This window comes from Pinus tabuliformis, chromosome 4_2 (assembly GCF_031772625.1).
Source record: "Pinus tabuliformis cultivar Carrire ecotype Pingquan chromosome 4_2, CPIR1, whole genome shotgun sequence".
NCBI lineage: Eukaryota > Viridiplantae > Streptophyta > Pinopsida > Pinales > Pinaceae > Pinus > Pinus tabuliformis.
In genome coordinates, this window is record NC_142304.1 from 1,159,465,477 (window position 1) to 1,159,486,380 (window position 20,904).

At 39.5% G+C, this 20,904-nt stretch overlaps 2 protein-coding genes across 2 annotated transcripts in view; both read left to right on the forward strand.

Annotated features, from left to right (window-relative positions):
• LOC149173783 (MLO-like protein 1) overlaps positions 1–20,904 on the forward strand; it is a 525,125-nt gene that overhangs the window by 97,926 nt on the left and 406,295 nt on the right. The window lies entirely within an intron of this gene.
• LOC149173784 (uncharacterized) lies at positions 10,908–15,116 on the forward strand. The gene is made up of 2 exons (XM_089428089.1): positions 10,908–12,132; positions 14,824–15,116. The coding sequence occupies exons 1-2, from the start codon at positions 11,505–11,507 to the stop codon at positions 15,114–15,116; spliced, it is 921 nt and encodes a 306-aa protein (XP_089284215.1). The 5' UTR covers positions 10,908–11,504.

The following is a 20,904-nucleotide window of genomic DNA, read 5'->3' on the forward strand; positions in this document are numbered from 1 at the left end:
AGACTCTTCCTTTGAAGAAGAGCCTAACGAGAGTGATGATGATGAAACAAACGAACAAACTAACCTTGTAGAAGCTGATATATTCAACATTCTACTTGGAGGTTCATACACTCACCCTCCCATCAATGAGGTCATGACCAAAGTTGAAAAAGAAGAGCTTGTCTTGAACAATGATGAGTGTAGTGGAAGATTCAAAGTGGTCCAATACTGCTGAAGAGACCATGGCAAAGACCCTGCAAACTCCAAAGAGCCTAACAAAGAGGAATCTCTTCCCAAGCAAGATCCTCCCAAAAATGTACCCTCTAAAGAGCCTCCCAAAGAGAAAGCCCTTTCAAAGAATCCTCCAAAGAAGGATACCCAAGCAAAAACTAAACCAAAAAAGGGTCCTCAAAAGGATGAAAACACCAAAAGGAAAGAGAGGGGAAAACATGTTGCGCTTAACATTGATATGGATGCTGCTATTGGAAATATGACCATATATGTCCCTTTGAAAGAGATTGCTAAACTTCTCGAGCAGGGAAAGCAAATTAAGAAGTCCTTGGGTTTTGAAGAGCAAGAATTATCGAAAGACTTGCAAAACATTCACATTGCCGATTGAAATCCCGGGCATGAACCTTTCATGCTCACTTTGGCCATCAATGATCTTTATCTCCATAATTGTATGCTCAACTCGGGGGCTTCTGCAAACATCATGCCTTTAACTGTTATGAAGCAATTAGGTCTCCGCATTACTTGACCATATAAGAAGGTGTGTGAATTTAACTCCAAACCTGTGGAAGTGGAGGGTCTCATTAAGGATCTTAAGGTTTCTCTAGCTAGAAACCCCGACATATCCCTCTTCATGGACATTGTTGTCATTGATATTCCTGATGTATGGGGGATGTTGCTATCTAGGAAATGGGGAGCCACTATTGGGGGGCATGTTCAAATGGATCTATCATACGCTACCATGCCTCAGTCTGATGGGACCCCTTTCATCCTTCATAGAGAACCCACCTACCTATCACATGTGATTGAACCTGGTCATTACTATGAAGCACATAGCACCGCGAAGCCCTCCCCCATTCTCCCTTCACAAGAGGTCCGTATCTTTAAAATACCAAACCACAAGTCGAGAAAAAAGTGGAAACCAAAGAAAGAATACAAATTGGGGGACTTGGTCGTGGTGGACAAAGAGTTAGATCCTGTCAGGATTCATGGGAAAGTTGGGGATGACTATTAATACATTGCCAAACTTAACGACGAATTTTGGCCTCAACCGGTCAAAATAAGTCGTATCACTCTTTCCTTTATTCTTGATATTGTACCATATGCGTGTTAGGGTAGGATGCATTGGATGACGATTTGTGCATTAGAACTAACTGCATATGATATTTTCATGATAGATTAGATTGCATATATATATATATATGATTTGCATATTTTATTAGTTTATGGGCTAACATTAAGCATGGGTGATCATCAGACACCGTGAAAAACATGCTATCCCATGGCTTTGATCTTTGACATGTGCAGATAACAGGTCTACGGTGACCAAGAGATTGTTGGAGTTCTCGTGACCTCACATTCGAGCAGCCTCGACCACTTCTACGAGAGATCGCGCCACAGTTGGAGCCGAATGTTACCCACCACCTTGTGGGTGATATTCCTAGGAGAATTTTTTCTCCATGATGAGCCTCAACAGGTAGCCAACAACCCCTTGATGCCTCCTACTAGCTCGTTGTGCCATTTCTCTGTCACCTAAGCTAGCCATGTGGTTCCTCACCTACCTGTATTGATCGTATGTTTGAAGGTGGGCCTCCTGAATCTAAAGGCATGTCTTGTCATTTGGTAATTGAGTATTGGGTTTACTTATCATGGATACTTCTGGGTATGGATTGTTGGGGGGATTTGGTGGAAAGAGTGGACTTAGTTTGTGCTCCTTTCCCCTTGATCTCTTTTGGGATTGTTACCCTTGTATCTTAGTCCTGTGGGATCTCTTTTATAGACCATTTGGTTCTAGGGTGGTAATACTTGGGAAACCCCGATTTTGAGTGCGTGATCTCGCTCCTTTATCCGCACATATCACTCCCTTTCCACTCACTATACCCCCATTCGTCTTGCCTCCCACCTGCGTCCACATTCCTATGGGCTGGCCTCCCTACCCCTTTGCCCCCACCTTGGGTCACGCCTAGAATGATGTCTCGAAGGTTAAAGCAATTAAAAGAAAAAGTGGAAAGCATAAGTGGCCACATTTAACAGGAAATTGTACCTCAAAATGCAAAAGATGGTCGGACAAAAATAATTAGCAATTGGGCAAACACCGACACATGAGCTCTACCCCATCCATGGCCATCACCCTGGCTCCATAGGCCCTAGATGACTCTCCTCTATCATTCAGAAACCCATGATTGTCCCAACCCCTGGAGAGCAATGAACCACCCTACCTCAAAGGGGGTAATCACTGCTATATTATACACATCATGCTCTTGTCCTTTGAGCCTCAAGCAGTTAACTAAAGAAAAATTCATAAAAGGCAAAAGGCATATAAAGAAGGGTGGAAAAATCAAGGTCGGGGCACCTCATGTACCATGATTGCTCCCTCCTATACATTATATACCCAGGTGTGGGCTTCCCCTTATCCAGCTACCCCTACACCCCATTATGTGGCCTAGGGCTACCCCTCTCATTCCCTGTTCCATCTCACCTATTTGTTACTTTCCACCCCGATTAGAAGGATGTACTTTGGACATACTATCCCCTCTAAGGGCTGAAACCACTTAACAAGGTCCTTGGCTAACCCCCTTTGGAGTTTGGAGACACTAGCACATGCCAAAGTCCACTATGGAAGGGCATGCCATTATGAAATGCCCACTTTGTTATCCATGGTTTATAAGCTCCTTTACCCGATTATTTTAATGACTGATTGTACTGGAAGCCTAGGGGACACATTGGATCTTATGCAAGATTGTAGGTGGCTTCCATTTGGGTTTGGTTTCCTTATATGGGGTCCTAACCCCTAGAGGTCCACATTGGCACATGTAGGGTGTGCATAGATAGCCATGGGTCTGCACAACAACAGACAACACTCCACAGATCTTCAGGGATGTTCAGAGACTAATAGCGATCCACTTTTGGGATGATGGTGACATGATTGGTACCCTATGCCCACAGGAGCCCCAGAGTCTTGGCAGGTATCCCAACACTTGTACGATGTCATGGCAACATTCATTCCACCCCTTGGACCATTGCAGAGGATCTACATACATCTCTGATTCATATGGAGACCCATGTGGTCTTTGATGTGCCCTCAGACCCATTGAAAGCACCACAGGTCCACTACTTGGAGAAGAAGGGGCCACCCCTTTGTCCATCATCTTCTGAGGAATTTATTCTTCAATATGGCATTTCAGGATGTTATTGAGCCTTTGGAGGGCCCTACGACATGCATACATCATTATTTGGCCCCTCGTGAGGCTTGTTTTTACATTATGAGCTAGTATGGTGGGCTTGTCACCATTAGGAGTTATTATTTGCACATTATTTTATCTTTAGGGGCCCATAGGCAAATTTGAACTCCTTAGGAGGCTATATATTGATATTAGATACATTCATTTGTATCATCACTTGACTTGGGATCTCTCTAGCCTTAGAGAATTTTCGCATATTTTCCTTGGAGGATATTTTTTGGAGATGGATGAATTTTGATGCATGGATTTGGGCTATTTCTCTTATCTTGGAGCTTTGTTATGCAAATGAATAGCTGGTTGGATATTAAGTGTTTTTTATCGTTGTTATTCTTGTTGTTGCATATTGCTAAAATTAGGGCTAGTTGTTGCATTATTGTAATGTGGAATTGAGCTTTGTTTTAGTTATTAAATGTATGGCCAATGTTATATGAATGAAATGTCCTAGAGATTATTTATCTTGAAAAGATTGCACCAATTTAAAGTAAAAATGCTTGAAAGTCGTTTTTCTTTTCTTACTATCTACTTTGGATGAAGTTGACTTTCTAGGCCTCCTTGACCAAGAATCCAAGTTCTTACTCATTACCATCCTTGACTCCATATCCCTAAGTGAATTAGACACTCGTTCCATAAAAGGGTGATCATCTCAACCTTCATTTTACCTTTTTTCACCTTTTTCCCAAGTCTAGCCCCATTAGATCACCTAGGGCATCAATTTCCCAGCAATTGGACCAAGGAAAAATTTCGATCTCCTTTAGGCTATTGCGCTGGTGGGTCCCCTTCCTCTCCAAATTGAAGGCCATTTTGATGGTGGAATCCCTAAGAATCCCAAGCCCTAGCTATAGGACAAAATTTTGCTTAGGTATCCCCAAGGCTAGACCTTAATAGGATCAATTCAACCTTTTGAAGTGAATATTCTTGTTTGGTCCTTTCCCTTCACTCTGTCTAGGATAGGAACGTCATTGGTTGCTATATTCCATCCCCGAACCTGGGCTAGGGCCACTTGGCCCTGTGTGGCCCCACTTCTCATTAAAGACTGTTTGTCAAAGATCGCTTGGGAATCCAAGTTTCCAAGGATTATAGGGATGGAGAGACTCCTTTATAAGCCTATTCTTTCTCCCTCCACTCTCCAATCCTCACCCCTTACCCCTGGTGGACCAAGTCCCTTGCTTAAAGAGCTAGGAAGTTCCATTTTTCATTCTATCCTTGGGAAAGGGTTTTCAGGGTCACTCCTCACCTATCCATTGACATCTACTTTACAAAGTGATCCCTACACTAACGAGACTCCTCCCATCGCTGAAAGTCCGTAAAGAGCAAGGAGACTTAGCTGTGGTGATAGTGGATTAAGCCTCCACCGTTGCCCTTGACCTAGCAGTTTCCCTCTTAAGAACCCCTTTTAGGTTCCTTGTTGGTTTGAGTGGTAACAATGCCCTAGCTAGGCTGTCTAAGGCTAGGGCCAAAAATTTGTGAAGAAGTTAAAGATGAAGTTTTAGGGTGATCACTAGGGACAAGGATTAGTGCCTAGCCCATTGGGATGAATGGAGTCACGATAAATTTGATTTTGAGATTTTTGCTATATCAAGGAGTCCTTCTTCTAGCTTTGCTAGCCTAGAGAGGCACTAGTTAGGTTGTTAGGTTTTGTAGCATTGAATGTGTTCTAGTCAAGAAACTTGGTGGAGAGGCTAGAATAGATGAGATCTCCAAAACCCATAAATCGTTTATGGAAATTTCACCTAGCTATGACTTAATTAGATTATTAACCTATTTTTTAATGTTTCTTAAATTTAAACTTAGGAAAACTAGTTAATTAATCAAATTTAATTAAGCCATGGTGAGAATAATCTAGAAACTCACACAGATTGACTGGGAAATAATCCTAGCCCTTGGTTAAGTTTTAATCTTGGCTGTTGGTGTTGATTTTTGGTAGCATCGGATGTGCTCTAGCCTTGAAATTTGGAGGAGAGGCTAAGGCACATGAGATCTCAAAGATCCATAAATCGTTTTGGAAATTCCATCTGGATGAGGAGATATTAAAATAATTAATATTTTTAATGGGGTTCCTAAGTCTAAACTTAGGAAAATTAAAATATTAATGGGTATTAATATAAAACTGGGTGAGAAGCTTCTAAGAGACGAGGATCAATTCTGTTTTCATTTTAGCCGTTGATTAGGGACTTAATCTCGGCCGTTGAATCATCAACAAGTATAAGAGAAGACTTGAGGGTCCTTTGGAGATACATCGGCAGATACTCAGTATCTCAAGGAAATTCGAATCTCAAGAAAGAGGAGATTGATTTTAGAGGGAGTTGCAGGGTGGAGGAAGAGGAGGGCTTCAAAAATAGGCAGTGATTGAGGAGGAGGTGATGCAGGGGCAGTGGAAGACAGCGTAGAATGAGAGACGTAGTCCAGAGGAGAGACGCAGGGCCTACGTAGACTAACGCAAAGGGACACAGAGCCACTTAGAGCCATGTTGGGTCAATCTGAGTGACGTAGGGGTGATGCAGAAGTGGGAGGAGGGTCTCCAAAGTGTTAGATCGTCTCAAATGGAAAGTTTCTCTGTAATATCATTCCTTGTAAAAGCAATTGCTGCTGAAGATTAATAAAGCCCTCATCTGCTGCACCCGTTTTCCCGCATTAGGTTTTTCTAGGGACAATTGTCCAAAAATAACTGTGTCGATGTGATTGATTCTTGTGCATGTATTTTTCTTTGGGTAATTGTGTGATAACTGAAGTAGAATTTATTTTAATATTTGCTGAAGGAATTCGTAAATAACTTATTGAGAATAATAAGTAGATGAAATAAATCAGTTGCTGCAGTGATAGAATTTCAGTTTAGAAATTTTCACATGGTATCAGAAAAGGAAAATCGATTATGGGTCTAGAACATGATGCAAAGGCATCCACTCAAGGGGACTCGTGCAGATTTCCAGAAGAATGCACAAGGGACAAATATTTGATGTTAGCTTCCAGATTGGAAGAAGCCGCTTGCCTTGCAAGCTCTGCCTCCTCAGAGGTTTGATATATAGACAGTGGAGCTTCCTGGCATATGACAGGAATCCGAGAATGTTTTTTAGATTGTCAGGAAGAAAGAATGAATTTTCAAATCACCATAGGGAATAAGGCAAAGTGTACTCCAGTAGGAAAAGGTACCAAACTTTTTCAAACTGAAGCAGGAGAGTGACTTCGGAAAACCAATGTGTTGCATGTGCCGGGATTGGGGATGAACTTAGTTTCCGTATCTCAACTTCAAAACAAGGGCTATGACATTGTCTTCATTAAGGAGAAAGTATATGCCAAACACCCAAGTTGGAAAAAGAAGGCTCAGATTGGAATCAGAAGTAACAGGTTGTATAGGTTACAACTAGAATCACCAATGGCATTGATAGGCAGTAATGGAGACAAAGACTTGAATGAGCTATGGCACAAGAGGATGGGACACTTACACCATGGGGCTCTAATAATTTGTGTAAGGAGTTCCAGAACTAAGTACCGAACGAGATGGTGTATGCAAAGGGTATGCTCTGGGCAAGTATGCAAATGTTGCATTTTCTAGAAGTAACAATAGGGCGAAGAGTGTGCTAGGATTGATACACTCAGACATTTGCGGACCGATGTCCACAAAATCTCTTAGTGGTGCCGAGTACTTCGCCACCTTCATTGATGATCATTCCAGGAAGACTTGGATCTACTTTTTGAAAACCAAGTATGAGGTTTTCGGTCAATTCAAAGAGTTCAAGGCTCTAGTGGAGAATCTGACAGGAAAGAAGATAAAAGTGTTGCGCTTGGACAATGGTGGAGAGTATGTTGACAAGGACTTCACCGATTTTTGCGCCAAGGAAGGCATTAGAAGAGAGTGGACAACTCCCTACAATCCGGAGTAGAATGGAGTAGCAGAAAGGAAAAACAAGACTATTGTGGAAGCAGAATTGGGTAGCAGAAAGGAAAAACAGGACTATTGTGGAAGCAGCTAGGGCAATGCTGTATGATTAGGATATGCCTAAATACCTGTGGGCAGAAGTATGCAACATTGCAGTTTATGTCCAAAACAAGACTCCTCACAAGGCATTGGGCGAATTCTCTTTGGAGAAGGTCTTCACTGGGAAGACACCTGAAGTCAGTCATTTCAGGATATTTGGGAGTTTAGTGTTGATTTGGGGTAGCATCGGATGTTCTCTAGCCATGAAAATTGGTGGAGAAGCTATAGCACATGAGATCTCCAAGACCCATAAATGGTTAATATTTTTAATGGAGGTCCTAAGTCTAAACTGGGTTAGAAGGTTCCAAAAGTCATGGATCAAGCCAAATCTAATCTTAGCCGTTGATTAGAGATTTAATCTCAGTCGTTGATGGACCAACCAGAAAAGTATAAGAAGAGGCTTGAGGGTCAGTTGGAGAACACATTAAGGGAGACTAGTCAGTTCGATTTCTGGAATGGGGTTAGCTGAGAAATTCAAACTAGTGGTCTGGAGAGCAGCAGGAGGTAGCAAGTACGAAACAAAGACTTGAGAACAACACTAGAAGACCAGCGCAGAGGTTGGAGAGGCAGACGCAGAGGCAGCAGACTGCGTAGTCACTGGAGGGTCTGCGTGGGTGACGCAGAGAGGCAGGGGCTGACGCAGAGGGTCTGGGAGCTACGCAAAGGTAAGCCAGGCTGACGCTGAGACTAGGAGAAGTGCTGAAAATTTTTCTCTCTGTTGGGTAAGCTAGTTTGACACCCAGTTGTGTTGAAGAATTGCTGAATAATAAAATCCTCCCTTGCTGCATTGGTTTTCCCACATTGGGTTTTTTCGGGGACTGTTGTCCAAAATATCTGTGTCGATGTGTTGATTCTTGTGCATGTGTTTGTTTCTGTATTATGGTGTGATATTTGCAGTAAAATTTATTTTAATGTTTACTCAAGGATTTTCATAAATAACTTATTGGGAAAATAAGTAGGTAAAATAAATCAGTTGTTGCAGTGATAGAATCTTCACATTTAGTATATTGTCGTATACCCGAAGAGAAGAGAAAGAAATTGGATCAAACTGCTGACAAAGGATATCTTGTGGGATATAGCGAGAATGTTAAGGCATATAGAGTCTATCTTCCAGGGTGTAGGAAGGTAGTAGTTCGGTGGGATGTAGAGTTCATGGAGGATAGAGCTTTCATATAATCCCGAGAAATGCCTTGTGAGGAGCAGTCGAAAGACGAGTCGTTGGTCAGACCACTTCAACCAGCGGAAATTGGTACCAGAAATCTTCTTGAAGACAAGGCTTCAAAACAGGAGGAATCTCAGAAAGAAGAGGAGTTGATAGATGTACCTACTACTAGTGGAAGAACGAGTTGGGAACTCCGACAAATTCTACGGGATGCAGAAGACTTCATTGGTGCACCCAGGAATAGTAAAAGGGAGCGAAGACAGCTAGACAGATACCAGGCCTTAGTAGCTTAGGTTGGGGAACCTTCTAGTTTTTAGGAGGTCGTTCAACATCAAGTATGGGTAGATGCTATGGTGGAGGAATACAACTCCATAATGGTCAATGATGTTTGGGAAGTGGTACGATGAATGGTAGGTTCGAGATGGATCTACAAGGTCAAATATGCTGCAGACGACAGTGTAGAGAAATACAAAGCCAGGTTTGTGGCTAAGGGGTATGCTCAGAAGGAAGGGATAGACTACGAAGAAACCTTCGCTCGAGTAGCCAGGTATACTTCTATTAGGACCGTGATATCTCTTGCAGCGCGGATGGGGTGGGAGATTCATCAGATGGATGTCAAGACGACATTTTTGTACGGGGTAATAGAAGAGGATACATCGAACAACCAGAAGGTTTTGAGACACATTAGAAGAAATCTCATGTATGCAGATTAAAGAAAGCCTTGTATGGGCTGAAACAGGCACCTAGGGCATGGCACGGTTGAAATGATGGCTACTTGCAGAAGATGGGGTTTGTCAAGAGTGATGTAGACCTTAATCTCTACTATCTGGTTGTAGAGAATGAGCCTCTAATCCTAGTGTTATATGTGGATGATCTCTTCCTGACTAGATCATCTAGGCTCATCAAAGACTGCAAGAAGAACCTCGCCACATAATTCGACATGAAGGATTTGGGACAGATGCATTATTTTATTGGGTTGGAAGTTTGGCATCAGAAGGGAGAGACCTTCCTAGGACGAGGGAGATATGCCACAGAAATCTTGAAGAGATTCAGGATGCAGGACTGTAGGCGTATGGCTACTCAAATGATCATCAACTGGAAGAAGATTGATGCATTAGAAGATAAAGATGTTGATCCCACCTTATACAAGCAGCTCATAGGGTCCCTGATGTATCTACTCAATATCAGGCCAAACATTTGTTACACAGTCAACACCCTCAGTCAGTTCATGGTAGAACCTAAGAGGGTGCACTGGGCAGCAGCCAAACATGTTCTCATGTACATACAACGAACAATCGAACATGGACTATTGTACACTAGAGGCAATGACATCAGGCTAAGTGGGTTCATTGACACAGATTGGGTTGGAAGTTCAGTAGATCGAAAAATTACAACTGGGTACTGCTTCAACATTGGATCATGAATGACCTCCTGGTGCAGGAGGAAACAAAAATCCGTGGCTCTGAGCTTAGCTGAAGCATAATATATGGCAGCTAGCAAAACTTTTTGCGAAGCCATATGGCTTAGGAAATTGCTTGTGAATCTATTCAGGAGAAGGATGGAAGCGACTAGGATCATGTGTTATAGTCAGAGTTGCATGAAGCTCTCTGAGAATCCAGTATTTCATGATTGGTCGAAGCACATTGATATCAAGTGTCACTTTGTCAGAGATTGTGTCCAACGAGGGGCAATATAGTTGAGATACACTCTTACTGGAGAACAACTGGCAGACATCCTCACCAAGGCTCTAGGAAAGAATAAAGTTTGTTCATTTCATGGAGAAGATGCGGATGGTAAAGTGTAACGACCCATCTTTAATTGCACATATTATGTGTCCCTGTATAAAAAACAATAATACTAAAATATAATAATAAAGGAATAAAAATGATAATTATAAAATAGAATAAAGATTTAGTATGGTACCAATAACTAATTAATTAATCTAAAGTTTTAAAGTTATATTAAAGCAAGTATAAATAAACTTTATATATTAGAAAAATATATATATATAAATAAAACAAAGTATATATATATATACATAAGGTACAAAGTATGTCATATAACATAAATATTATTAATATGTATATAATGATCAAATGTATATTACCTTCAATCTTATAAATATAAACCATCGCATAAAAGATCTAAGCTTAACGCATAACAGAAACTTCTGTACGGAAGGATGACTCACAGTTGGAGGAAGCTGTCACCGCGAGAGTAAGCGGTGGAGTCGGTGTACAGGGCAGCCACCGCTTAGCCCTAACTATAAAATCACCGAGATATGGCTGAGAAGGACACAGAAAAGCGGAGAGTGGAGAGGAGGAGAACTAGGAAATCAGGAGGTTTAAACCAGAGGGAGCTTTACATTGATCTGAGGTTCTGGGCACGGGGGCAGTGAGCTTCGGTGAGAAGCTTGCTGGATTGGCTGGGAGGAATTGGTTTCCCGGTAATCGGATCCGAATAACCGCGGCGTCATCAACTACATCGGAGCAGGCAGCAGTCCAGGTAGGTGTTCGAAATTCCTTGCAGTTACTGTAATTCTGTTCTGTTTTGGTTATTACCGTATATACTGTATTTTCTGTTCTGTTTTGGTTATTACCGTATCTAGATCTGGTTATTTTCGAAGTTCAGTAGATGGTCACTACATATGGTATCAGAGCGTCGTTCAAACCCTGCGACCTCACAGGCCCTACGCTTGTGTAAATTTTGTGGTTTAATTCCATAAATAAGATCGACGAATTGTGTTTTATTAGTAAATAATGGCGGCAGTCGGAGACGAGAGGGCTCAAATTGCGTGTAAATCCCTAAATTTTGGGGCAGGGGCTGGTGATGAATGATTGCGGATCACAGAAGCCAGGGTAGCCCAAATATTGAACAACCGACACCATTTTTTTTTGTAATAAAAAAAAAAAATAATTAGATGCAATCAAATTTAGTTTGGCATCAGGAGACTTCCTCGGTCAGCACGAAATTTAATAGAATTATCGTAGTTACGAGGGTGGAATCGTTTGTAACTTCGCACGAAATTATAGATCCGGAAGGTGCAGAAACCCCCAGTCCTAACATGGCTGTAATGCGCTTTGAAGCGCCTTTGAAGGCCACACAGACGGATGGTATCGAAACAGGAAATAACGGTATTCGTGTGGTAGGAGAAGCGAAGAAGAAGAAGTCCCTTCCTCCTCCTCCAAGAAGGCTTCTGAAGCATCAGTCATGGTCGAGTGAATCGTGTCGGCAGGAGGCTTGGATTCGAAAGAAGGATCAACAATCGAAACTGAGAAAGTCCAAGAGCCTGACTGATGATGACGTGGATGAACTCAGGGGATGCATCGACCTCGGATTTGGTTTTGGGTTTGATTCTGAAGACGAAGGCGACCATAAATTGTGTGATACTCTGCCGGCTCTCTATTTCTACTATGCGGTTAACAAGCACTACAACGGCTCTAAATTAAAGTCCTCGCCTTTGGCTTCACCTCCTTCTTCTTCTTCTTCTTGTGACGAGAACTCCCCAGAAGGGCACGATTTGGATACATGGATAATCTCTAGTCCAGGTAACGGCACATATATTTCCTTGTCTTTTCATTGTCTCTATCATTTTTGATTTTGTTTTTATATCTTATTGAAAATCTGGCCGGTTTTGAAACTAATCACGTCTCCTGTATTTTTAGAGGCTAGTATTATATGCCTACCTATTCTTGAAAATTTTATTAGATTTTACATCCATGAATTTATATTTTACAAACCTTCAACTCTAGCGGGTTTTTCAGTCCCTGGAGATATCTCTATTTTCTGGTAATATCTCTGTCTTATTGTGTAAGGGGCTAATTTCATGCCCTTATTTGGGTACTGTATGGAATCATGCATTCTCCAAGGGAGTGCTAGGGTTAATCTTGCCTTTATTACATCTTTTCAAGAAATCCTTGTTACGTGAACTCTTTGGAAAAATGATATTTCAGATATCGAAGCCGCTTCAAAACCTAAATTGAGGTCACGTCACTGTTTCGTTGTGTTTTTGTTACTGCATTTTCGCTTTTCTTCTTCTCATTTCTCCTTTTCATGCGGTCGATCGAACTCGCGACCTCCTTTTGACAAGTCTCCACAACTGACCATCAGAGCAGCGAGGACCTAGTTTTGCATGCTTTGACCGAATTCGGTTAATTTTAAGTGGCGAAGGTGCAAGAATTGATAAAATTCGCCATCCATGGTGTAGTTCGTTTTTTTTTTATTTATGGACATTTTTAGCTTTTGCCGTTCCACCGTTCATGAAATGTATTGCATATCACCGATGAGTTACCTTTATTTTCAATTCCTGGCAATTTAGTCCATCAATTTTGTTGAAAATACAATTTTTTTTGAAATTTTAAGCCTCTGTTTTGTTTATTCTACCTCCTTCATGGCCCTTATGTCGGTGGAAACAAATAAGTTTCACAGTGTGATTCTCTAACTATTATATTTGACATTTGAGGCCTCATCTAATTCCGAGTTGTTTTCATTTTGATTCTATCGCCGATCAGTAGCTATTGTACTTGTGAATTGCTTGTTTTGGCTTTTGGCAACCGTTGGTACTGTTCAGTAAAGTTCTCTGCCTCTTCTGTCAGAATGCTTTCTTTAGTGGTGGCATATTTTGCGGGGGTTTTGTCAACTTTTATCATTGAAGTTTGGGTTTTGCTCTTCATTATCGGACGTTGCTTCGACATGGGCAGGTAAGGATGTGACTCAGACAGTTTTGATGCCCTAGACGGTGACGAACCTATAGCTCGAGAATTGGGGAAGGCATTACACAGGGTATCATGGTAGTAGATTAATGATATCATTAACATCAACCTTTTAGTACTCAATTAACATCAAGCATCTGGCAGTTATAAGTTATAGCTTTGTCATCAAATGATCAATCATAACATCAATCTTCAAGTTTCAAGTTTCAACACATATAACATTTGTCATCAATAAACTGTAGTAGATAATATCAACCATGAAATGAAACATAGCATCTTGACCAAAGGGTTGTAATATGCAGTCAACAGTTTCAACTTCAATTTTCATAGAATGTCTACAAATGGGGCATAATAAAGACAAATAATTCTAACTTATTGAATCTATATCGTTAACTGAAAAGAAAAATAATTCTGCTATCTACTAATCTTCTTGCCGGAATCCATCCTTTGCACTTTTCTTCATCTACTTGGTCTATCTCTCTAGTGTGCCTTTTCCTCCGATTGTGTGCTACTCCACAGTGCTCCAAGCTGTTTTTGCACAAGCATGCTCTTCTGTGCCCATGCTATTTCACTTTGCCTTACATCCATGCTCCATTTTTGATCTTGTTTGAATCCTCCATGGTGTGTGCTGTTCACATTCGTACTTTGACTTGTCATGAATGCTTCCACATTAACAACAGTCAAAGAAAAATAATAATAAGTTTGAGTAACAAAACTTGCGGTGATAGGCAATAAATGATGTTATCCCAATATGACCAGGTACAATAATAAAGTTGATATGATTTTAATGTATTATTTGGTTTGACAAATTGTTGCATGGAATGATCGGTTTGCAGCATTTAGGAATTATCTAGTTCTGTGAAATTGCACGTGAAAAGCTTGATTTCGTTGTTTGAAATTTTGTAAGGATGGCCTTAATGATTGAAACTATTTGTCTATGGCATTTTATTGTTGACTGAATTCCCTGTGTAAGGCTTATTGATTGAAATTTCTTGTGAAAGGCTCCCGTGTTTGAGCTACTTTTGAAAAAGCATTTTGCCCATGACTATAAAGAGGAGTAAATATTTTTTTGCTGACAAAAAAAAAGAAGAGAAATCCAATAGCTAAAAGTAGATATTAAATCATTCCCACCTCTTATTTGACTTCAGAATGATATGTACTGTCCAGATTAGCCAGTTCATTCTCTGTCAACAGCATATTCAATATCGTTGATAAGTATTTTGTTTTAATGGCTAGGAAAGGTCAGCATGCGTAGGATTTTGCAGTCAATTCCCGTCCAATTAATCTTCCTGTTGTCAGCTCTTGGACACCAAGTTCTGTGTTTGTATTTGGAGGATAAAGTTGTATCTGTTGAGTATTCACTGTTATGCTAGTACCAATATTATAATGTCTTTATAACCATTAAAAAGTAGCAACGTTTTGCCTATGACAGCCTAACCATCGTTATAATACGTAAGTTGACCTTGTGTAATAGGAAACATATATTTTAGTTTGTATTGTTTGGAGTCTGGTCTGTTTTACTAAAAGTTAGAAGAACATCGATATCATACCATGGCATCGGAATACATTGGTTCGTTTGGACCAAGTTTATAAAGCTCGCCTACGATACTCTGGCAAATTGGTTGCTGTTAAAGTACAAAGACCTGAGATTAAAGAAGCCATTGGATGAGTTTGCTAGAAGAGTATACCAGGAACTCAACTATGTACAGGAAGCTAAAAATGCAATAAGGGTTAAAAGGCTGTATGGAGACAGGCCAGATGTCCTTGTCCCTGAAATCTTCTGGGATTATACCAGTATGAAAGTTTTGACAATGGATTAGATAGATGATGTCAAGCTGAATGAGCAGGAAGCTATACAAAGTCAAGGCCTGAAGCTTATAGGCATGGTGAACATAGGCATCCAGTGTAGTCTCAGGCAGCTACTGGAACATGGCTATTTTCATGCAGACCCACATCCTGGGAATCTTCTTACCACAGCCGATGGAAAGCTTGCACTTTTGGATTTTGGAATGATGAGTGAAACCCCTCAACTGGAAAAATTTGCCATTAGTATAGTTTTCATGACCAGCAAAAGATTTGTCATTATAACTATCTAAAAGTTCTTTCCCAAACCATTACAGTTCGTAACCATGTCCTAAAGTGTAGGATTATAGAAGCATCATATGCTCAGTATAATAAAACTACAGCAGGTACATCAGCTAATATTTCCAAAAAGACAGGTTATATATATATATAACATAGTTGGCACAAACAGAACATCACTGAATAAAAATGAATCGTATATAGGAAGTGACAGCTGAACTCAAGAAAATAGAATTACAACCTGGATGTACTTTGGAAAGTTTTATCAAAGAAACAGAGCATTCCAAACCTGTTACAAAAATATTTCAAAAATATAAATCCTAAGAAAAGATAAATATAAGAATGAATCCACTTCCTTTCTGTGAAAGGCATACGCTGCCAACATTGAATAAGAATAGAAAGGAGGATTTACACTCATAATTATAGCATTTGTAAGACAGAATAGATTGCTAATGGTCAGGCAGAAAAATCAAGCACAATTTTTCCTGCTGAATTCTGAAATTTGGCTAGTGATTGGCTTAAACTCCTAGCAAAGTCCTCTTCAAATTGAGCAGTTCTTGAACAAAGCTTGCAGACAGAATTCAAATTGCTTTAGGATGATACCAAGATGCTTAACAATGTGTGTGCGTGTAGAATAGGCGAATCCTTAGATTTCCCCGGTTGATGATTACTTTGTTAGTCAGCTAGCATTTGTTGCACATTGTTAACTGACAGATCGACAATGCAATTTGAACGCCATCAGATTTATTATAATTACAATGTAGACTCATCCTTATTAGTGTTGCTGAAAATGAAACAGAAGTGTTTGAATGTGAACTAAACCAACTCTAAACTTCAACTTAAATGAAATTGGCAAGGAAGAAAGCGGGGAATGGAAGTGGAGCCATCATTGGTCATGTAGTCACATGGTTAACCGGGACTATGAAGCTATGGCTCGTGATTACTATGCCTTAGATTTTCTATCACCTGATGAGATGTATTTGGAAATGACTTCTATTCCTTAATCATAGTGTCATGTGCTGTAAAGTATATACAATATTTCCTAAATTATGCACTGTATAAGGTCATACATGCAGTTTTGTGCTTCTGTACTTCAATTCGAAATCCCTGTTTTTAATAAACTAATCCCAAGTATACCTAAGGTGAAACTGAAGGGTCCATTAAGCAAATTTTGACTATCTTGAGGTGGCATGAAGAAATCAGTATATATATATATATATAGAGAGAGAGAGAGAGAGAGAGAGAGAGAGTCTACAGTTCCATGTGAAAGGTCTTGACTGCCTCCCTAGGGAATTAAGATGTAGTATGGGCCATGTCTATATGTTTCATATCTGAAAACTGAGAATAATGAAAGAAGAATGAAGAAATATAACAGATTTCTTCAATATTCACCTGAATATATCTGCTATCTGATATAGCAGAAATACACAGAGTAATATTATAATGGTTTAACAAAAGAACAGAATTTAGTCACATGAAATCAAGGCATCAATCTATGTCTGGAGAGGTATGATACAAACAACCTGATTATATCATAGATCTCGGTATAAAATATAACTTGGCTGGGAGATATAAGGGAACTGATCCTCAGCTTAACCTCTCAGGTGTTTCATATAACTTCAAAGTGTTCACATGAAATAAAGTATGAAACTTACAAAATGCAAACATCCACAAAAGAGAACAAACTGTCATATGCTGAATGAGGAATCTTTTGATTAAAGCTTTATGAAAGTAGTGACTTTGAATTCAAATTAGAAACTTTTCTCTCCAAAAAAATGAACCCATTTCATGAGTTATTCATGGATTTTTTTTACAAAAAGCTCATAACAACTAATTGTTGCAAAAGGCATTTTCTAGGATCTAATATTCAAAAGAAAATGTCTTCCACGGTCCAATCATAAGTTGTCATCTGTCCTACTTTAACTGAATAATGAACTCTGTTGTAGTGGTTGAGAAACTTATAAGATAATCGAACTCAGTCTACTTTTGATACGCTGGTACAGTAGGAAACACCATTTGAACTTGTCATTGGATATAAAAGTCATTCATCATTTTATCCACTAATCATGTCCACTCAATTTGCCAGTCATATCTAAGGAATCACTTTGAATCTGCCTTGACTTAAGGAACGGATACCTGTAAACATTTGGAGGTAATAATTTTCCTTCCTTGTCCCAGCAGGATGGCAATCCCATTGCTTCCAAAATATGAAAGTTTTTGCATTAAAAGCATCAACCTCTTTTTTTTGACCAACTTAAATTATCTTGTACTTGTATAAAATTCCTTTTCATAATGATTTTGTTGGCCTCCATAAACACCAGAGTCCTGTCCTGCACACTTGCTTTCTGAGTTGTTCTTTACTCCTGGAATTCAGATATTTTACCAGTTGATAGCAATTGGTAGGTTGTCTCCCAAATGAGCCTGAACCTGTCTTAATTGACCGCTCTGTATTCTGTAACAATAGTGCTTCTTCTCCAATCACAAGAATTGATTTCCACTTTTCAGCAACATTATTACTTATTTCATCTTAAAGTAACTTCTTAGGCTTCAATCAGTGACTGTGTACCTGTTAATTGGTTTCTGATCTAGTCAAATCCTTTTTGCATTTTAGCCTTTATTTCTTGATCCTTATGGATGATCGCATTTTTATCTACTAAATCACCCTTGAAATCCCTTATCTCATTATTCTTTATAGAAAGCATCTTTCTGAGATTTTTCAATTTCTTAGTATTAAATGCTTAAACGTGACAAAGCCTCTGCTAACTTCTCTGATGGATCCCCTCTGTAGTCGTTGCTTCAGTTGTGATTGCTGCACATTTATGCTCACTCTTTTCTTTTACTTAACTTTTGATCCTGTTTTCATATCTGTTTATTTTGGTCGATAATCAGGGATAGCAATTGTTGTTTCTCCTTCTGTATTGTCTCTAGTGTTTGGACATATTCAGACAACCTTAGGTACTCAGTTAAAATTAAGCATTGCTTACCATCTTGAGACTGATGGGCCGATTGAAAGAGTAAAATACTTGAAGGCATGTTGCGAATATATGTTATGGATCAGCAACTTGGGAAAATGCTGAGGACATATGTCAAAGATACCCTAATCTATGTCAATTTTGAAAGAAATTTAAACTATGTTTAGTATATATTTACTTCACTGCAATCAGAAACCCAGAAACATTTTGAATGATTATAAATAAACGTGGAATTTTGTGACATAATATATGTTTAAATTCTGCTGGTACATGGATACCAAAACGATATGTGGTTCATTTTTATAGTTGTCGAAGGAAAGTTAAGACAGTTAAAGGATTTTACTTCTAATGGAAATTAAGATATTGTAAATTTGTTTTGTTTTTACATGTCAATATGATCAATGGCATAGAAATCAAGAAGTGAATACATTTTAGATAGAAGTCAAAAGACATGCATAGAAAATGGTAAAATATGTTATACTGTAGTATCATATGTGGATAATACATGAGTTATTTGAATATGCTGATGCACATTTTACGAATGCATGAGGGAGTGTATGACTGCAGATTCAAGTATTCGATTACCGGGAGACCACGTGATGACAGAACCTCAGAACAATTAAAGACCCAAGTGATTCTATGATAGGGTGTTAGCCCTAAGTTCTATTGAGAGGGGTGGAGGTGTTGCCCACCGTTTATCCTCCGAACCCTGGGGTCATGGGAGGACTGTGTGAATCACGCTCCCCTAGACGTGTGATGATGACTGCCGGATGCCTACTAGGAATCAGATCGGTATAATCGACGCTGCCACCTTAGAGTTTATGAATGGTTAGGTCAGTAAAACTGACGCCATGGCATACTCCAGTAGAGGACGGATAGGATGGGAGCGGAAGAGATTAGGAAGGATATGATGATTTTAGAATAGCTTGGGAACTTGGATACGGTAAAATTTATCCATCGCAATCATAAACTTAAAACTCTCTAACTTCGGGACGAAGTTTTCTGAAGGGGGAGTGTATGTAACGACCCATCTTTAATTGCACATATTATGTGTCCATGTATAAAAAACAATAATACTAAAATATAATAATAAAGGAATAAAAATGATAATTATAAAATAGAATAAAGATTTAGTATGGTACCAATAACTAATTAATTAATCTAAAGTTTTAAAGTTATATTAAAGCAAGTATAAATAAACTTTATATATTAGAAAAATATATATATATAAATAAAACAAAGTATATATATATACATAAGGTACAAAGTATGTCATATAACATAAATATTATTAATATGTATATAATGATCAAATGTATATTACCTTCAATCTTATAAATATAAACCATCGCATAAAAGATCTAAGCTTAACGCATAACAGAAACTTCTGTACGGGAGGATGACTCACAGCTGGAGGAAGCTGTCACCGCGAGAGTAAGCGGTGGAGTCGGTGTACAGGGCAGCCACCGCTTAGCCCTAACTATAAAATCACTGAGATATGGCTGAGAAGGGGACAGAAAAACGGAGAGTGGAGAGGAGGAGAACCAGGAAATCAGGAGGTTTAAACCAGAGGGAGCTTTACATTGATCTGAGGTTCTGGGCACGGGGGCAGTGAGCTTCGGTGAGAAGCTTGCTGGATTGGCTGGGAGGAATTGGTTTCCCGGTAATCGGATCCGAATAACCACGGCGTCATCAACTACATCGGAGCAGGCAGCAGTCCAGGTAGGTATTCGAAATTCCTTGCAGTTACTGTAATTCTGTTCTGTTTTGGTTATTACCGTATATACTGTATTTTCTGTTCTGTTTTGGTTATTACCGTATCTAGATCTGGTTATTTTCGAAGTTCAGTAGATGGTCACTACATAAAGAATCCATTTCAATAATGGATAAGTATTAGAAGTTGCAATGCAGCAGTTAGCAGTGGCAGTGCTATGGGTAGCATGATGCAGTAGGTTGAGAGGGAGCTGCAGTATAGGAGCAACGGTGGCAGTGTCATGGGCAGCAGTACGGGAAGCAACAATGCAGGGGATGTGAGGCAGCAAACCAAACATCAACACAGGTACCGATGCGGAAGATCAGTGTGATGTTTCTATAGTGAAACATTGCTAGAGCACATTTCTCGCTAAGAGAGAGTGTTGAATTTTGGTAGCATCAGATGTGATCTAGCCTTGAAATTTGGAGGAGAGGCTAAGGCACATGAGATCTCCAAGGCCCATAAATAGTTTTGAGAAATTCCATCAAGATGAGGAAATATTAAAATAATTAATATTTTTAATGGGGTTCCCAAGTCTAAACTTAGGAAAATTAAAATATTAATGGGTACAATGTTTTTAAAACCGGAACCGGTGACCGGACCGGTCCACCTAATGAACCGGTTTACCGATCGGAACCAGTCTAACCGGGACTGGTTTGGTCTAAACGGACCGATTTTAAAAAAGTACATTAAATAATTAATTTTTAATGAAACAAAACTATTTTTAAGATGTAAAACCATGATTCCAAGCCAATAGAGACAAAATATGCAAAGTTTGCTCATTTATATACATGTAAAGGT